The 18,287-nt window shown below is 48.2% G+C and overlaps 1 protein-coding gene and 1 long non-coding RNA gene across 4 annotated transcripts in view; one reads left to right on the top strand and one right to left on the bottom strand.

The window, feature by feature from the left end:
- Positions 1-9,359, bottom strand: part of RADX (RPA1 related single stranded DNA binding protein, X-linked) — a 133,135-nt gene extending 123,776 nt beyond the window's left edge. Inside the window, exons 1-2 of one of the 3 annotated variants that reach the window (XM_063937361.1) lie at positions 8,629-9,359; positions 6,852-6,956 (exon numbers count right to left, since the gene is read on the bottom strand). In XM_063937361.1, coding sequence (XP_063793431.1) covers positions 6,852-6,956; positions 8,629-9,193 — 670 coding nt within the window. In that variant the 5' untranslated portion in view covers positions 9,194-9,359. The remainder of the gene's footprint in view (positions 1-6,851; positions 6,957-8,628) is intronic. The other 2 variants (XM_063937360.1, XM_063937362.1) reach the window with 2 other exon arrangements.
- LOC134949030 (uncharacterized) lies at positions 1,517-7,513 on the top strand. Its single transcript, XR_010183084.1, has 2 exons — positions 1,517-2,312; positions 5,720-7,513. It is a non-coding gene; the product is annotated as an uncharacterized LOC134949030 (long non-coding RNA).
- Positions 9,360-18,287: the final 8,928 nt, after the last annotated feature.

The following is an 18,287-nucleotide window of genomic DNA, read 5'->3' as shown; positions in this document are numbered from 1 at the left end:
TGCAAAGCCTCCTTCATTGCCGTGATCATATAACGTGTGGCTCTACTTGAAAATACGTTTGTTTCTTCACCGTCGACACTAGATTCAGTGTCCGTGTCTGGGTCTGTGTCGACCGACTGAGGTAAAGGGCGTTTTACAGCCCCTGACGGTGTCTGAGACGCCTGTGCTGACATTATCACGTAATTCCATAAACAAAGCCATCCATTCCTAATAAACCTAAAAACTTTTTCTAAGCAGCTCCTTAAGAGAGCCACCTAGATTGCACCCTGCTCGGACGGGCACAAAAACCTAACTGAGGCTTGGAGGAGGGTCATAGGGGGAGGAGCCAGTACACACCACCTGATCCTAAAGCTTTAGTTTTGTGCCCTGTCTCCTGCGGAGCCGCTAATCCCCATGGTCCTGACGGAGTCCCCAGCATCCACTTAGGACGTCAGAGAAAAGTAGAAAATGTTCTCCCTAATTTCACAGGTGATCCAATCTACTTCTTTACATGCCACCCAGCACTTTCCTGCTCCAGGGGTCCGACAGCCAAAATCAGATATGCCCTACTTTGCTTTAACAGGCACGCCCCCCCCCCCCTCCCGACCCCCCCACCCCTGCTGGCATTCTAGCCCTCGGGATGCCGATACTAACATTCGGCATCCTTGTAGATGATATTACATACCGATCCTACGATAACAGAGAATCTTCCCCTCTTTTAAGGGTCAGTGCGCGATGTGGATGATGAGTATATACTGTACGTTGCATAGAGAATAAACAGAGCGTGCATTGCTGGACAAAAGTATAGAATTCCCGCTAAGCGGTTTTAGGGGGGTGCTGCGCCCTGTCCGATTCTAAAATGTAAAAATGCATTATGTTGTAATATACTTTTGGTGTCCTTACCATTCAATCACTGCCTGCATTATCAATCAACACCATATTGGATTTCAACTATTACTTTCTAGGTTTTGGAATTAATAAACAAATGCATTACAAAATATGCAAAAATGCATCCTGTTCTTATGGATGTTCCCCAGTGGCCTGCTGACCTTAGCTTGCTGGCGGCTCCCCAACCTCTTGGTGATCGTGCTACCTCACTGCTCTGGATGATGTGCTGAGCACACACCCCTCTGTCCACAATTAGAATTGATGCAGGGCTGGGAAGCTGCTGCGAGAGAGGTGTGCCCTCTCCTTCCTAGACATGCTCCACTACTGGGGCATCGAGGAGTCATGGCTGGGAAGCTGCTGCCTGTGGAGGCTAGACCAGGGCAGAGGAGAGGCAGAGCCCTTGAGCCAGGAGCAGCACCATCCTGCTGCTGCAGGAGGAGGCCTCCTCCCTGCCTGGCCCTCTGTGTGGAAGACCACTAGGACATGGTGGAGAGGCCTCAGCACATGCTCCCAAGTCTTTGTCTGGACAGAGTGAGAGCCCACCCAGTATCATCATACTCTACTCAGTGACTTGAGGGACATTGATGGGGCATGTGGGGAAGGGAAGGGAATAAGGCATGTGGGGTGGCCTGAGGTTCTTTGATGAGACATGTGGGATGGTCTTGTGGGGCTTTGAAAGGGCATCCGAGGTAGTAAAATGCTACACTTCGGTGCCTGAAGGGTTAGCTCCTCTGTGCTTTGTAGATATTACTCTTTATATGATCAATTTCCTTATAATAGTTACAGTGTAAAAGTGAATATTTCTATTTCCCTAGTGAAGGGTTAAAACATGCTTTTTGAACTCTTATGTGTTTGCATTGGATGCATGCTGCCCTGTGTTAGATGCCTTTGTCTCTCATACAGATACCAGGCTTGTGTGGGTCTGGCATCCAAGGTCAGCTCTATACTAGATGAAACCTGCTTTTTCTACTTCTGTGTGTTACTAAAAGATCCTTTGTTAAGTTCCGTCTGATGCAACGTATATAACATCTGCCTAGCAACTGCTATATCCAATTATGTTATGTCAAGTATTAACCACCCCTACGTACCCCACTAGGGCACCACCCCTAAGCCAATGAGCCCTGTTACACTTATCAGTTACACCCTTATGTGTTCTCTTTTTATACCAATGTTAAACATTCAATAAAACAGTGTGAACTTTTACTGCTTGTGTTTGTGCATGTAACTGATAGCGTAAGGGTTTACACTCCAGACGTCTGTGAGGCCATCACATCGAGGGTTAAAGAAAATAAGGTCAAATCCTTTCAGCTGGGGGTTATGTCCGGGATTCAGTGATCGTCCCTGGGTGGTAAGGATAGAGAATTTATTGTCTGTCTTTGTCATGCAGGATTGCGGTCATACACTGAAGCTGAATCCGTGTCAGTGTTCCGGGAACACGTGACAAGGTAATATTTAAGTCCGGGACTTAATATTACGAAGTTTTATGTAAAGCATAAAACAGGTATCAGGGATACCATAGAATCTTTAATGTCTGGGACTTAAAGATACGTCTGAGAAAGGACCCGAGGTCCAAGCGCAATTCTCCAAAGACGTCAGTATCTGGGATACTTAAAAATAGACCTGGGAGTCTATACGTAACGTAGAGAATACCCCGATTTGATCGCCTATATATTTTTGTATGTTGTAGTGAGATAAGTTCTTATATTTGGTCCAGACGGCTGGTAAGTTTTCGTCTGCCAGATATCTATGCTCAAACACTTTTCTTGCTTCCTGTCTAAAACGCTGTATTTTTCTGACATCTTGTACGAAGGTAAGCGTACCCGTCAAAAGATTTCATGTTCTCATTATACAGATAATATTGTGATATTGTCAATGACTAATTAACTGGTTAAGCTGATGCATGTATAAGTAGAGTGTTGTATATTTTAGATAATTTTCTTTTAAAAGTTGTATTGTTGATTTATATTACTGTCTGACAATGGGCTCTAGTCAGAGTAAAAAACTGCATATCCCCCGCCCCTCCCTGGTGAGACATGCAAGATGTATGTTGCCCGTAACTCTACCTCAGAGTATTATTTAGTTAACCCATGGGTGGATAATTTAGCGGGATGGACAGAGAAAGCAGGACAGGACCCATTCCTACGGGAAGGCAGTAATTACCTTTTCTATATGGAGATTTAAGAAAAAATGTCAGTTTAGCACAGAAGCGAAACTGCAGAGAACTGTAAATCTTTGAAAATCCCTCTCGCCTCCCCCCCTTGCATTCCAATGTATCCTGCGCTCAGAGACACAAATCTCTTGGCAGCAGTAACCCTTTCACACTAAATGGGATCGCCTCCAACTTCACTGCTGGAGGGTGCCTGCTGGAGGGTGCGTCCACTAGCTCTATCCCTAACGCATCAATAACCCAGAGTTTAGATAATAGTAAAACACTGTCCCAAGCCCACTATTACCCTCGATGGCTGTATATCTTATTTGCGCAAAGCTTGCAAAGGACGCAGCTATACACAAGAAAGGAAGTCTTTAAAGCCTGTGCTTTTTGCCTGTCGCTGTAGCTTGTAAACAGAAACCTGCGCCCACTCATAACTATCAGAACCCCAGACGCTTTGACAGACAGAACCAACCCCGCAGTCAGGGAACATTCCAAAGACCCCGCGCACTGACGGGGCCCGGAGGAGGGTATCCCAGCCTTTATTCAACTCTCCCGTCATAGTAAAGATTCACCTCTGCTGCCACTTATTATAAATGGAAGTAAAATTCCCTTTTTAGTGGACAGCGATGCAACAACCAGTGTTTTGTGTTCTGACTTATGCAGTATCCCCTCTCACCAGAAAAGATAGAAGGTCTCCGCCCCATGATACAGCAATTCTTACAACAGGGTATTCTCAGACATATTGTATCACCATACTGTACTCCTGTGAACCCTGTTGCCAAAGCTGATGGTAGTATAAGATTTGTACAGGATCTCAGAGCGATCAATCAGTTAATTGTCCCAATTGCACCAATTGTTCTAGATGTAAACTCACTCATTTCTGCAATCCCTGCAGATGCTGCGTTCTCTGTAATTGATTTGAAGAATGCCTTTTTTTTTTTCAGCATACCTGTAGATTCACAGACACAATTACTTTTGCCTTTTCTTTTGAGGGTAAACAACTTACCTGGTGCAGATTATTGACGCACCTGTTGTCTCCAGGCCACATTGAGGCCCTGGCAACCTCACCATGGTTCAGTCCTGCTACAGTATGCAGATGATCTGCTGCTCTGTAGTAAAACTGAGGAGGCCTGCCGAGAGGATGGTGTTTCATTACTAAACTGGCTTTGTGAATGTGGACACAAGGTGTCCAAAATAAAAATGCAATGGTGTAAAAAGCATGTTGATTACTTAGGTTTTGTGCTCACTCAGGGAGAGAGGAAAGTCAGTCCACAACGCATACAGTCTGTATTGGGCCTGGTCACCCCAACTACCCAGAGGGAACTACTGTCCTTCCTGGGTATGGTAAATTACTGCAGACAGTGGATATCTGATTGCTCTTATTGTGATAACATTTTGAGACAAGCCACACTGAAGGACAAACCTAAAACTGTACAATGGTCACAAGAAATGTTAACTGCATATGAAAGTTTAAAATGTATGTTGATGAAAAGTCCGGCACTTGGCCTCCCCAATTATGTACTACCTTTCCATCTATATGCAAGGGACAATTGTAAAACCATGGCGGGGGTGCTCACACAGTTTCATGGAGGGAAGTTGCGCCCCGTGGCATTTTTTTCCCAAAGTCATGCCAGTGTCTGTGCAAGGTGTGCCTGCCTGCCTCAGGGCTTTGGCAGCCTGTGCAATGGTTGCAGAAGTGGCCACTACCCTCACTTTAGGCCACATCACAGTACTCCACACCACACATGATGTCCTGGCAATACTTAAAGGCTTACACACAGCACATGTCAGCACAACGCCTTAGTGGATATGAAGTACTCCTTTTGAGTAACCCTACCCTTACCATCAAGTACACTGCTAGTTCTTCTGGCCCTGCACCCATTCTCAATGCCCTTTTAGGCTTGAAAGGTCCCGAGGATGAACCACCCGACCTACATGACTGTGCTGCTTCTATTGAAGCTGAAACTTCTCCCAGACTTGACATGTCTCCCGTTCCCATACCAGGCGCAGACGTAGTTTTTGTTGACGGCTCATGTAGTAGGCCCAATGACAATACATACCAGGCTGGCTATGCCATTGTCACCCTCCCTGATACTGTGTTGGAAACCCTACCAATACCTTATCAGTCCGCGCAAGCTGCAGAACTCATTGCACTCACTGGAGCATGTCCCTCCCTTTACAGCGTCCATCTGCTCACTCAGCTTCAAGCTGCTGCGACTAATGCTGATCTCTCCGACTGGACTTACCCAATTCTGCAGAAAAAATCCTAAATCAGGATTAATCTGCAAAGAGGGGAAACCCTGTATACCCCAGTTCAGTGCCCCTTTGCTCGTTGCCCAGTGCCGTGGTGTTGGTCACCGTGGTGAAGCCACAACACTCCTCCTACTAACCAATGATTTTTATGTTACTAATGCCAAATCACTTGTGGACCAGTATGTTAGCAGATGCATCACTTGCCTCAGGAACAACCCTAATAAAGCTAAACACCAGCATCTTGAATACCCCACAGAAAACTCTAGGTTACTCACCCTTTGAAATACTAATGGGTAGACCCTTTTCCTACACCCTGGGCTAAGAAACCACTAGTAATACAGGAAGGAGATCTAGAACTCATCAGAGAAGAGTATGTCAGGTCCCTGATAACAAAACTGAATGAAATTGAACATGAGGTTGTTTGTAAAAACCCTTTTGAATCCACAGGAACCTACACACCCCTTTAAAGTCGGAGACAGAGTCGTGGTGAAGGTGCTCCCCAGGAACAAGAGCCCAGGAGACTTCACCTATGGTCCAGAGACAGAGGTCGTAGCAGTTACCCGAACAGCAGTCCTGACAGAGGAAAGTCCTACCTGGACCCATGCATCCCGAGTAAAAAAAGGTTCCTAGACCAGACCTAGAGAGGGAAGCAAGTGATTCCAGTGAGGTACGAACCGGGGCAGACAGCCCTGACCTCCCACCTAGCGAAGAAAGAAGAACAGAAGAAGATGAGGAACCTGTCCCCTATCTTTATCCTGGGGACTATCTCGATAGCCCTACTGGCCCTCATTCACCTCACAATATGTGAAGTCGACATCACACAAACAGATGGGGTCCCCACCTTGTGGTACAATTCCTCCAATACACACGTAGCCACATACATCCTTGATTATTTCATGTTCCCTAAACTTGCTGACAACAAACATTTCATACAGCAGAAAAGGAAATCAGGAATGTCTGAGACAGTATATATTTGTGTTACTGACGAATGGTACTATAGTGCAAGACAAATGTTTTATTTGTGGGACATGTACAAAAACCCAAAATACCAGCCTAAAATTGCTCCCCAAAACAAACCTTTAAAGCCCCATATTGCCACTTTTAAAGATATGGTGGCTATTACTAACCCTACCTTTGAAGACACCCTAGCTATTGAAACTGGTTTCTCTGACATTAATTTTGGTTGGAATGGATGAAGTATAGTGCTAACAAACACAATAAAAGCAACTGTTATGTCTGTGGCAAATCTAGGCCCCACCTAGGTGCAGTGCCCCTTAATATACCCCTAGAACAAGAAAATTGTTTTTTTTTCAGCCTTTTTAATGACACCAAAACAAATGGCAGTCAGTGCGAAATGTGGAAAAGGGAATATCCCATATTGTCAAAAAATCCCAACCCAGGAAGCACCATAACTATATATCCTGGAAACTACACTTGTTATACATCTAACACCACCACAGGGAGAAATTTAAAAACCTTCCCACCAGGGTATTGTGCAAATAAGCATATTCATACTTGTAACTTTAATTCTTGTAGGCATTATAGTTTATTGTATAATTCCCTGTGGAAAGAAACTTACCTCCAAAGGCATTGATAAGGCCCTGATGTACTATGATATAACCACCAGTCCTGTCACCTCCTCTGATAGTAAGGGACCCGACGATTATGTCCAATAGCTCAAGAACTGGAGGAACAAGAAAGGAGCCTCACTCAAGAATCATGTCATATATTAATCATGATTCTAAGAGGGGATTGAAGGGTTAGCTCCTCTGTGCTTTGTAGATATTACTCTTTATATGATCAATTTCCTTATAATAGTTACAGTGTAAAAGTGAATATTTCTATTTCCCTAGTGAAGGGTTAAAACATGCTTTTTGAACTCTTATGTGTTTGCATTGGATGCATGCTGCCCTGTGTTAGATGCCTTTGTCTCTCATACAGATACCAGGCTTGTGTGGGTCTGGCATCCAAGGTCAGCTCTATACTAGATGAAACCTGCTTTTTCTACTTCTGTGTGTTACTAAAAGATCCTTTGTTAAGTTCCGTCTGATGCAACGTATATAACATCTGCCTAGCAACTGCTATATCCAATTATGTTATGTCAAGTATTAACCACCCCTACGTACCCCACTAGGGCACCACCCCTAAGCCAATGAGCCCTGTTACACTTATCAGTTACACCCTTATGTGTTCTCTTTTTATACCAATGTTAAACATTCAATAAAACAGTGTGAACTTTTACTGCTTGTGTTTGTGCATGTAACTGATAGCGTAAGGGTTTACACTCCAGACGTCTGTGAGGCCATCACATCGAGGGTTAAAGAAAATAAGGTCAAATCCTTTCAGTGCCCCCTATTAATAATATGCTACACAGCTAAGAATACTTCCCCACTAAAGGGGGGGGGCGGCGTAACTGGGCGGCAGGTGAAAAGATACTGTCGGCATGAACATGGCATCCGGTCACAGGGCACGGAGAGCTTGGGGGCAGCCCTGTATCTCTGGGAGTGGTGGGCACATCCCCAGAGTGATTAAAAGAGGAGTGTGCCATCACGAACTGGGCAGGCATTTACATGCGCCCGCCCAGTTATGCTGTCAATCACCGCCCACGTCTGCAGCATGTTTACGGGTGGTCGGTTGACCGCTTCCCCCTACAGACAGCACAATGCGCCAATATATCGTTAGATATATCGGCCGTCGCTGTGCTGCAGGGCTGACGCAATATTCCTATGAACAACGGCATTCACAGACATATCGCTCGTAAACACTGGCCAACGGAACGGCCATATATCGGCCGTTCAATAGAACGACCGATATATTGGCCAGTGTGTGCCCATCCTTTAGTGTGCTGGAAATGCCTGGTTTAGAGTTTAATCACTCTCATGGGACCCTTAATAAAGTCCCCCTAGGATGAAACATGTTGTGGACATGAAGAAGTGATTACCATCTGCACAAGCTTGGTGTACCTACAACAGAAAGCTATCGTCATTACACTGCGCCTACATGTACAGTACAGAGACACAGCTGGAGGATTCAATTGCTGGTGAATATATTCGATCTGCTGAATCAGCGGGATCTCGCACAAAAGTGTTCACTATCCCATAGGGCAGCGAGAACATCTGTACGAATCGGTAATTCGGCTGGCCGGGTGAAGGGTGAGAGACGGGCTGTGAGACGGTACCAGTGCCAGTTTTCCACACCACAGCAGTGTCACGTACCACCCCTCATGGCTAATTGAATCAGCCCCAACAAATGTGTACCCATGGTCGTCAAGAAAACTTTCATACTGTACAAAAGTAGCCAAACTTGCTACTGTATGTAAAACAGCTGGTGTGAGCTATACTCAGTCTCACTCTTACCATCCACACTGACGTCTTCCGCCGGGGTTCTCTGAGCCCATATCTCGCCGTACGGGTCATCGTTATTCCATAGGGGCAGATAGTGCTTCCTGTCCCCGCAGAGGGGCAGCTCAGGGCCCGGGGAATCCTGACTGTGGTCCTCCCCGGTCCCGTCCGCAACCAGCTGCAGCTCCTCCACGCACACCAGGCCGCTGGCCAGCCTCTTCTCCTGGTAGCGGTAGGAGCAGCGGGTGAGGGCGGCCCGGGAGCCGCAGTGTAGCCGGTTACTGTGCACCAGGTGGCTGAGCTCCGGGGACAGCATCCAGGTGTCCCGCTCCATCCCATCCCACAGGGTGATGTCGTAGTAATAGGGTGCCCGGGTCTCCTCCCCGAGGTACCGCTGCACGGCCAGCACGGACACCGGCGCCGGCTCCCGGAACACCAGCCTCAGGCTCGGGCTGGCCCGCAGACTCTGGAGGGTGCGTCGGAGCCAGGAGGACGCGGCCTGCTCTGCTGGCGGGCTGGGAGCTCGCTTACATGAGGGCCCGGGACTACCTTCGTCAAACTCAGCCAGCTGCGCCTGCATGTCCCGCTGCAACACACCGAGAGGGCCCGGGCGCTAGCGGCCTCGCCACAGCCAGCTGCCGGCTCTCTGCATGCCCGGTGACACCGTGCTGCAGTTGCCGCTCATTCCAAACGGCGCATAAAGCCCGGGCAGCCGGGGATGTCCCAGGGAGCCACCCACCTGCGGGCTAGTACTGCCATGTCTCATACATGTACTGTACATGTCATGTCATGTCATATGTTCTCATGTCATGTGTTAGCAGCAGCAGGGCTGCACCATGGGGAACATTAATAAAATAAATAATATTACATGAATCCATTGCTGCAGGCGCTGTCAGTGTCAGATTAGTGGGGGCAGCAGAGCGCACAGTAGTGGTCCCCATATTACATACATAATTACATATATAGTTACATGTAGTCAGCAGCCGTGCTCCCCAGGGAGAGTGGCTATCCCTGCACTTTACCAAGTTTTACAAATAAACCACACAACAAACAGCAAAAAATTCTATGTTTACAGGGGATACGGTCATTGAGTCGACACAACGTAGGTCGACAGTAGTTAGGTCGACCACTGAAGGTTGATATACATTAGGTCGACATAGTCATTGGGTGTACAGGGCAAAAGGTCGACATGAGTTTTTCAAATTTTTTTCTCATTTCTCTAACGTCCTAAGTGGATGCTGGGGACTCCGTCAGGACCATGGGGAATAGCGGCTCCGCAGGAGACGGCACAAAAAGTAAAAGCTTTTGGACCTAGGTGGTGTGCACTGGCTCCTCCCCCTATGACCCTCCTCCAAGCCTCAGTTAGATCTTTGTGCCCGGCCGAGAAGGGTGCAATCTAGGTGGCTCTCCTGAGCTGCTTAGAAGTAAAAGTATACTTAGGTTTTTTTATTTTCAGTGAGTCCTGCTGGCAACAGGCTCACTGCAGCGTGGGACTAAGGGGAGAAGAAGCGAACTCACCTGCGTGCAGAGTGGATTGGGCTTCTTGGCTACTGGACATTAGCTCCAGAGGGACGATCACAGGCCCAGCCATGGATGGGTCCCGGAGCCGCGCCGCCGGCCCCCTTACAGATGCTGAAGCAAGAAGAGGTCCATAAATCGGCGGCAGAAGACTTTCCTGTCTTCATAAGGTAGCGCTCAGCACTGCAGCTGTGCGCCATTGCTCTCAGCACACTTCACACTTCGGTCACTGAGGGTGCAGGGCGCTGGGGGGGGGGGCGCCCTGGGAAGCAATGAATTTACCTTATTTGGCAAAAAATACATCACATATAGCTCCTGGGCTATATGGATGTATTTAACCCCTGCCAGTTTTCCAGAAAAAAGCGGGAGAAGAGCCCGCCGTGAAGGGGGCGGGGCCTATCTCCTCAGCACACAGCGCCATTTTTCCCACACAGCTCCGCTGGTAGGAAGGCTCCCAGAATCTCCCCTGCATCCTGCACTACAGAAACAGGGTAAAAAAGAGAGGGGGGCACTTATTTGGCAAAATAACAGATATAAGCAGCTATAAGGGATAGACACTTATTGTAAGGTTGTCCCTATACATATATAGCGCTCTGGTGTGTGCTGGCAAACTCTCCCTCTGTCTCCCCAAGGGGCTAAGTGGGGTCCTGTCCTCTATCAGAGCATTCCCTGTGTGTGTGCTGGGTGTCGGTACTTGTGTGTCGACATGTATGAGGAGGAAAATGATGTGGAGGCGGAGCAATTGCCTATAATGGTGATGTCACCCCCTCGGGAGTCGACACCTGAATGGATGGCCGTAATTAAGGAATTACGTGACAGTGTCGGCACGTTACAAAAAAACTGTTGACGACATGAGACAGCCGGCAGCTCAGTTAGTGCCTGTCCAGGCGTCTCAAACACCGTCAGGGGCTATAAAACGCCCGTTACCTCAGTGGGTCGACACGGTCCCAGACACAGACACTGACTCCAGTGTCGACGGTGAAGAAACAAACGTATTTTCCAGTAGGGCCACACGTTACATGATCACGGCAATGAAGGAGGTTTTGCACATCTCTGATACTGCAAGTACCACGAAAAGGGGTATTATGTGGGGTGTGAAAAAACTACCCGTAGTTTTTCCTGAATCAGAGGAATTGAATGAAGTGTGTGATGAAGCGTGGGTTACCCCCGACAAAAAACTGCTAATTTCTAAAAAATTATTGGCACTATATCCCTTCCCACCAGAGGTTAGGGCTCGTTGGGAAACACCCCCTAGGGTAGATAAGGCGCTCACACGCTTATCAAAACAAGTGGCGTTACCGTCTCCAAAAACGTCCGCCCTTAAGGAGCCAGCAGATAGGAGGCTGGAAAATATCCTTAAAAGTATATACACACATACTGGTGTTATACTGCGACCAGCAATCGCCTCAGCCTGGATGTGCAGTGCTGGGGTGGCGTGGTCGGACTCCCTGACTGAGAATATTGATACCCTGGATAGGGACAGTATTTTCTCTATCGTCCTAGTGGATGCTGGGGTTCCTGAAAGGACCATGGGGAATAGCGGCTCCGCAGGAGACAGGGCACAAAAAGTAAAGCTTTTCCAGATCAGGTGGTGTGCACTGGCTCCTCCCCCTATGACCCTCCTCCAGACTCCAGTTAGATTTTTGTGCCCGGCCGAGAAGGGTGCAATTCTAGGTGGCTCTCATAAAGAGCTGCTTAGAGAAAGTTTAGCTTAGGTTTTTTATTTTACAGTGATTCCTGCTGGCAACAGGATCACTGCAACGAGGGACAGAGGGGAGAAGAAGTGAACTCACCTGCGTGCAGGATGGATTGGCTTCTTGGCTACTGGACATCAGCTCCAGAGGGACGATCACAGGTACAGCCTGGATGGTCACCGGAGCCGCGCCGCCGGCCCCCTTGCAGATGCTGAAGTAAGAAGAGGTCCAGATCGGCGGCTGAAGACTCCTGCAGTCTTCTAAAGGTAGCGCACAGCACTGCAGCTGTGCGCCATTTTCCTCTCAGCACACTTCACACGCAGTCACTGAGGGTGCAGGGCGCTGGGGGGGGGCGCCCTGGGAGGCAAATGAAAACCTATTAAAAGGCTAAAAATACCTCACATATAGCCCCCAGAGGCTATATGGAGATATTTAACCCCTGCCTGGATTCACAAAATAGCGGGAGACGAGCCCGCCGGAAAAGGGGCGGGGCCTATCTCCTCAGCACACGGCGCCATTTCCTCTCACAGCTCCGCTGGTCAGGACGGCTCCCAGGTCTCTCCCCTGCACTGCACTACAGAAACAGGGTAAAACAGAGAGGGGGGGCAAATTTAATGGCAATAATTTTGATATATATAAAGCAGCTATAAGGGAGCACTTATTATAAGGCTATCCCTGTCATATATAGCGCTTTTTTGGTGTGTGCTGGCAGACTCTCCCTCTGTCTCCCCAAAGGGCTAGTGGGTCCTGTCTTCGTGTAGAGCATTCCCTGTGTGTCTGCTGTGTGTCGGTACGTGTGTGTCGACATGTATGAGGACGATATTGGTGTGGAGGCGGAGCAATTGCCAAATATGGGGATGTCACCTCCTAGGGGGTCGACACCAGAATGGATGCCTTTATTTGTGGAATTACGGGATAGCGTCAACTCGCTTAAGCAGTCGTTTGACGACATGAGGCGGCCGGACAATCAATTAGTGCCTGTCCAGGTGCCTCAAACACCGTCAGGGGCTGTGAAACGCCCTTTGCCTCAGTCGGTCGACACAGACCCAGACACAGGCACTGATTCCAGTGGTGACGGTGACGAATCAACCGTATTTTCCAGTAGGGCCACACGTTATATGATTTTGGCAATGAAGGAGGCGTTACATTTAGCTGATACTACAGGTACCACTAAACAGGGTATTATGTGGGGTGTGAAAAAACTACCTATAGTTTTTCCTGAATCAGAAGAATTAAATGACGTGTGTGATGAAGCGTGGGTTGCCCCTGATAAAAAGCTGATAATTTCAAAGAAATTATTGGCATTATACCCTTTCCCGCCAGAGGTTAGGGAGCGCTGGGAAACACCTCCTAGGGTGGACAAGGCGCTAACACGCTTATCTAAACAAGTGGCGTTACCCTCTCCTGAGACGGCCGCACTTAAAGATCCATCAGATAGGAGGATGGAAAATATCCAAAAAAGTATATACACACATGCAGGTGTTATACTACGACCAGCTATAGCGACTGCCTGGATGTGCAGTGCTGGGGTAGTTTGGTCAGAGTCCCTGATTGAAAATATTGATACCCTGGACAGGGACAATATTTTACTGTCGTTAGAACAAATAAAGGATGCATTTCTTTATATGCGTGATGCACAGAGGGATATCTGCACACTGGCATCACGGGTAAGTGCTATGTCCATTTCGGCCAGAAGAACTTTATGGACGCGACAGTGGACAGGCGATGCGGATTCAAAACGGCATATGGAAGTTTTGCCGTATAAAGGGGAGGAGTTATTTGGAGTCGGTCTATCAGATTTGGTGGCCACGGCTACAGCCGGGAAATCCACCTTTCTACCTCAAGTCACTCCCCAACAGAAAAAGGCACCGACTTTTCAACCGCAGCCCTTTCGTTCCTTTAAAAATAAGAGAGCAAAGGGCTATTCATATCTGCCACGAGGCAGAGGTCGAGGGAAGAGACAGCAACAGGCAGCTCCTTCCCAGGAACAGAAGCCCTCCCCGGCTTCTACAAAAGCCTCAGCATGACGCTGGGGCTTCTCAAGCGGACTCGGGGACGGTGGGCGGTCGTCTCAAAAATTACAGCGCGCAGTGGGCTCACTCGCAGGTAGATCCCTGGATCCTGCAGATAATATCTCAGGGGTACAGGTTGGAATTAGAGACAGATCCACCTCGCCGTTTCCTGAAGTCTGCTTTACCAACGTCCCCCTCCGAAAGGGAGACGGTTTTGGAAGCCATTCACAAGCTGTACTCTCAGCAGGTGATAGTCAAGGTACCTCTTCTACAACAAGGGAAGGGGTATTATTCCACTCTATTTGTGGTACCGAAGCCGGATGGCTCGGTAAGGCCTATTCTAAATCTGAAGTCCTTGAACCTGTACATAAAGAAGTTCAAGTTCAAGATGGAGTCACTCAGAGCAGTGATAGCGAACCTGGAAGAAGGGGACTTTATGGTGTCCTTGGACATCAAGGATGCGTATCTCCACGTTCCAATTTACCCCTCACACCAGGGGTACCTCAGGTTCGTTGTACAAAACTGTCACTATCAGTTTCAGACGCTGCCGTTTGGTTTGTCCACGGCACCTCGGGTCTTTACAAAGGTAATGGCCGAGATGATGATTCTTCTTCGAAGAAAAGGCGTATTAATTATCCCATACTTGGACGATCTCCTAATAAGGGCAAGGTCCAGAGAACAGCTAGAGATGGGATTAGCACTATCTCAAGAGGTGCTAAAGCAGCACGGATGGATTCTGAATATTCCAAAATCCCAATTAATGCCGACAACTCGTCTGCTGTTCCTAGGGATGATTCTGGACACGGTTCAGAAAAAGGTTTTTCTTCCCGAGGAAAAAGCCAAGGAGTTATCCGACCTGGTCAGGAACCTCCTAATACCAGGAAAGGTGTCTGTACATCAATGCACAAGAGTCCTGGGAAAAATGGTGGCTTCTTACGAAGAAATTCCATTCGGCAGATTCCATGCAAGAATTTTCCAAAGGGATCTGTTGGACAAATGGTCAGGGTCGCATCTTCAGATGCACCTGCGGATAACCCTGTCTCCAAGGACAAGGGTATCTCTTCTGTGGTGGTTGCAGAGGGCTCATCTATTGGAGGGCCGCAGATTCGGCATACAGGATTGGATCCTGGTGACCACGGACGCCAGCCTGAGAGGCTGGGGAGCAGTCACACAAGGAAGAAACTTCCAGGGAGTGTGGTCGAGCCTGGAAAAGTCTCTTCACATAAACATTCTGGAACTAAGAGCAATCTACAATGCTCTAAGCCAGGCGGAACCTCTGCTTCAAGGAAGACCGGTGTTGATCCAGTCGGACAACATCACGGCAGTCGCCCATGTAAACAGACAGGGCGGCACAAGAAGCAGGAGTGCAATGGCAGAAGCTGCCAGGATCCTTCGCTGGGCGGAGAATCACGTGATAGCACTGTCAGCAGTGTTCATCCCGGGCGTGGACAACTGGGAAGCAGACTTCCTCAGCAGACACGATCTTCACCCGGGAGAGTGGGGACTTCATCCGGAAGTTTTCCACATGCTAATAAACCGTTGGGAAAGACCAATGGTGGACATGATGGCGTCTCGCCTCAACAAAAAACTGGACAGGTATTGCGCCAGGTCAAGAGATCCGCAGGCAATAGCTGTGGACGCGCTGGTAACACCTTGGGTGTACCAGTCGGTGTATGTGTTTCCTCCTCTGCCTCTCATACCAAAGGTATTGAGAATCATACGGCAAAGCGGAGTAAGAACGATACTAGTGGCTCCGGATTGGCCAAGAAGGTCTTGGTACCCGGAACTTCAAGAGATGGTCACGGACGATCCGTGGCCTCTACCTCTGAGAAGGGACCTGCTTCAACAGGGTCCCTGCCTCTTTCAAGACTTACCGCGGCTGCGTTTGACGGCATGGCGGTTGAACGCCAGATCCTAAAAGGAAAAGGCATTCCAGAAGAAGTCATTCCTACCTTGATTAAGGCAAGAAAGGAAGTCACCGCGAAGCATTATCACCGCATTTGGCGGAAATATGTTGCGTGGTGCGAGGATCGGAGTGCTCCGACGGAGGAATTTCAACTGGGTCGTTTCCTACATTTCCTGCAATCAGGATTGTCTATGGGTCTCAAGTTGGGATCTATTAAGGTTCAAATTTCGGCCCTGTCAATATTCTTCCAAAAAGAATTGGCCTCAGTCCCTGAGGTCCAGACTTTTGTCAAAGGAGTACTGCATATACAGCCTCCTGTGGTGCCTCCGGTGGCACCGTGGGATCTAAATGTAGTTTTAGATTTCCTCAAATCCCATTGGTTTGAACCACTAAAAAATGTGGATTTGAAATATCTCACATGGAAAGTGACTATGTTACTGGCCCTGGCTTCCGCCAGGAGAGTATCTGAACTGGCGGCTTTATCTTATAAAAGCCCTTATTTAATTTTCCATTCGGATAGGGCAGAGCTGCGGACGCGTCCGCATTTTCTCCCTAAGGTGGTATCAGCGTTTCACCTGAACCAGCCTATTGTAGTGCCTGCGGCTACAAGCGACTTGGAGGACTCCAAGTTGTTGGACGTTGTCAGAGCTTTAAAAATATACATTTCAAGGACGGCTGGAGTCAGAAAATCTGACTCGCTGTTTATACTGTATGCACCCAACAAGTTGGGTGCGCCTGCTTCTAAGCAGTCGATTGCTCGTTGGATTTGTAACACAATTCAACTTGCACATTCTGTGGCAGGCCTGCCACAGCCTAAATCTGTTAAGGCCCATTCCACAAGGAAGGTGGGCTCATCTTGGGCGGCTGCCCGAGGGGTCTCGGCATTACAACTCTGCCGAGCAGCTACGTGGTCAGGGGAGAACACGTTTGTAAAATTCTACAAATTTGATACCCTGGCAAAAGAGGACCTGGAGTTCTCTCATTCGGTGCTGCAGAGTCATCCGCACTCTCCCGCCCGTTTGGGAGCTTTGGTATAATCCCCATGGTCCTTTCAGGAACCCCAGCATCCACTAGGACGATAGAGAAAATAAGAATTTACTTACCGATAATTCTATTTCTCGGAGTCCGTAGTGGATGCTGGGCGCCCATCCCAAGTGCGGATTATCTGCAATACTTGTACATAGTTATTGTTAACTAATTCGGGTTATTGTTTAGGGAGCCATCTTTCAGAGGCTCCTCTGTTATCATACTGTTAACTGGGTTTAGATCACAAGTTGTACGGTGTGATTGGTGTGGCTGGTATGAGTCTTACCCGGGATTCAAAATCCTCCCTTATTGTGTACGCTCGTCCGGGCACAGTACCTAACTGGAGTCTGGAGGAGGGTCATAGGGGGAGGAGCCAGTGCACACCACCTGATCTGGAAAAGCTTTACTTTTTGTGCCCTGTCTCCTGCGGAGCCGCTATTCCCCATGGTCCTTTCAGGAACCCCAGCATCCACTACGGACTCCGAGAAATAGAATTATCGGTAAGTAAATTCTTATTTTATTGACTATTGAGCAATTAAAAGATGCATTTTTATATATGCGAGATGCACAGAGAGATATTTGCACTCTGGCATCAAGAGTAAGTGCGCTGTCCATTTCTGCCAGAAGAGGGTTATGGACGCGACAGTGGTCAGGTGATGCGGATTCAAAACGGCACATGGAGGTATTGCCGTATAAAGGGGAGGAGTTATTTGGGGTCGGTCTATCAGACCTGGTAACCACGGCAACAGCTGGGAAATCCACATTTTTACCTCAAGTCACCTCTCAACAGAAAAAGACACCGTCTTTTCAGCATCAGTCCTTTCGTTCCCATAAAGGCAAGCGGACAAAAGGACAGTCATATCTGCCCCGGGGTAGAGGAAGGGGAAAAACACTGCAGCAGACAGCTTCTTCCCAAGAACAGAAGCCCTCTTCCGCTTCTGCCAAGTCCTCAGCATGACGCTGGGTCCTTACAAGCAGACTCAGGTACGGTGGGAGGTCGTCTCAGAAATTTCAGCGCGCAGTGGGCTCACTCGCAAGTGAACCCCTGGATCCTGCAAGTAGTATCTCAGGGGTACAAATTGGAATTCGAGACGTCTCCCCCTCGCCGGTTCCTGAAGTCTGCTTTACCAATAGCTCCCTCCGACAGGGAGGCGGTATTGGGAGCCATTCACAAGCTGTACTCCCAACAGGTGATAATAAAAGTACCCCTCCTACAACAAGGGAAGGGATATTACTCCACACTGTTTGTGGTACCGAAACCAGACGGTTCGGTGAGACCGATTTTAAATCTAAAATCTTTGAACACTTATATCAAAAGGTTCAAATTCAAGATGGAATCACTCAGAGCAGTGATAGCGAACCTGGAAGAAGGGGACTATATGGTGTCTCTGGACATCAAGGATGCCTATCTCCATGTCCCGATTTGCCCTTCTCACCAAGGGTATCTCAGGTTCGTAATACAGAACTGTCATTATCAGTTTCAGACGCTGCCGTTTGGATTGTCCACGGCACCCCGGG

The sequence above is a fragment of the Pseudophryne corroboree genome, chromosome 8 (genome assembly GCF_028390025.1).
Source record: "Pseudophryne corroboree isolate aPseCor3 chromosome 8, aPseCor3.hap2, whole genome shotgun sequence".
In the NCBI taxonomy this organism is placed as follows: Eukaryota; Metazoa; Chordata; class Amphibia; order Anura; family Myobatrachidae; genus Pseudophryne; species Pseudophryne corroboree.
This window is presented reverse-complemented; position numbering and strand designations above follow the sequence as displayed.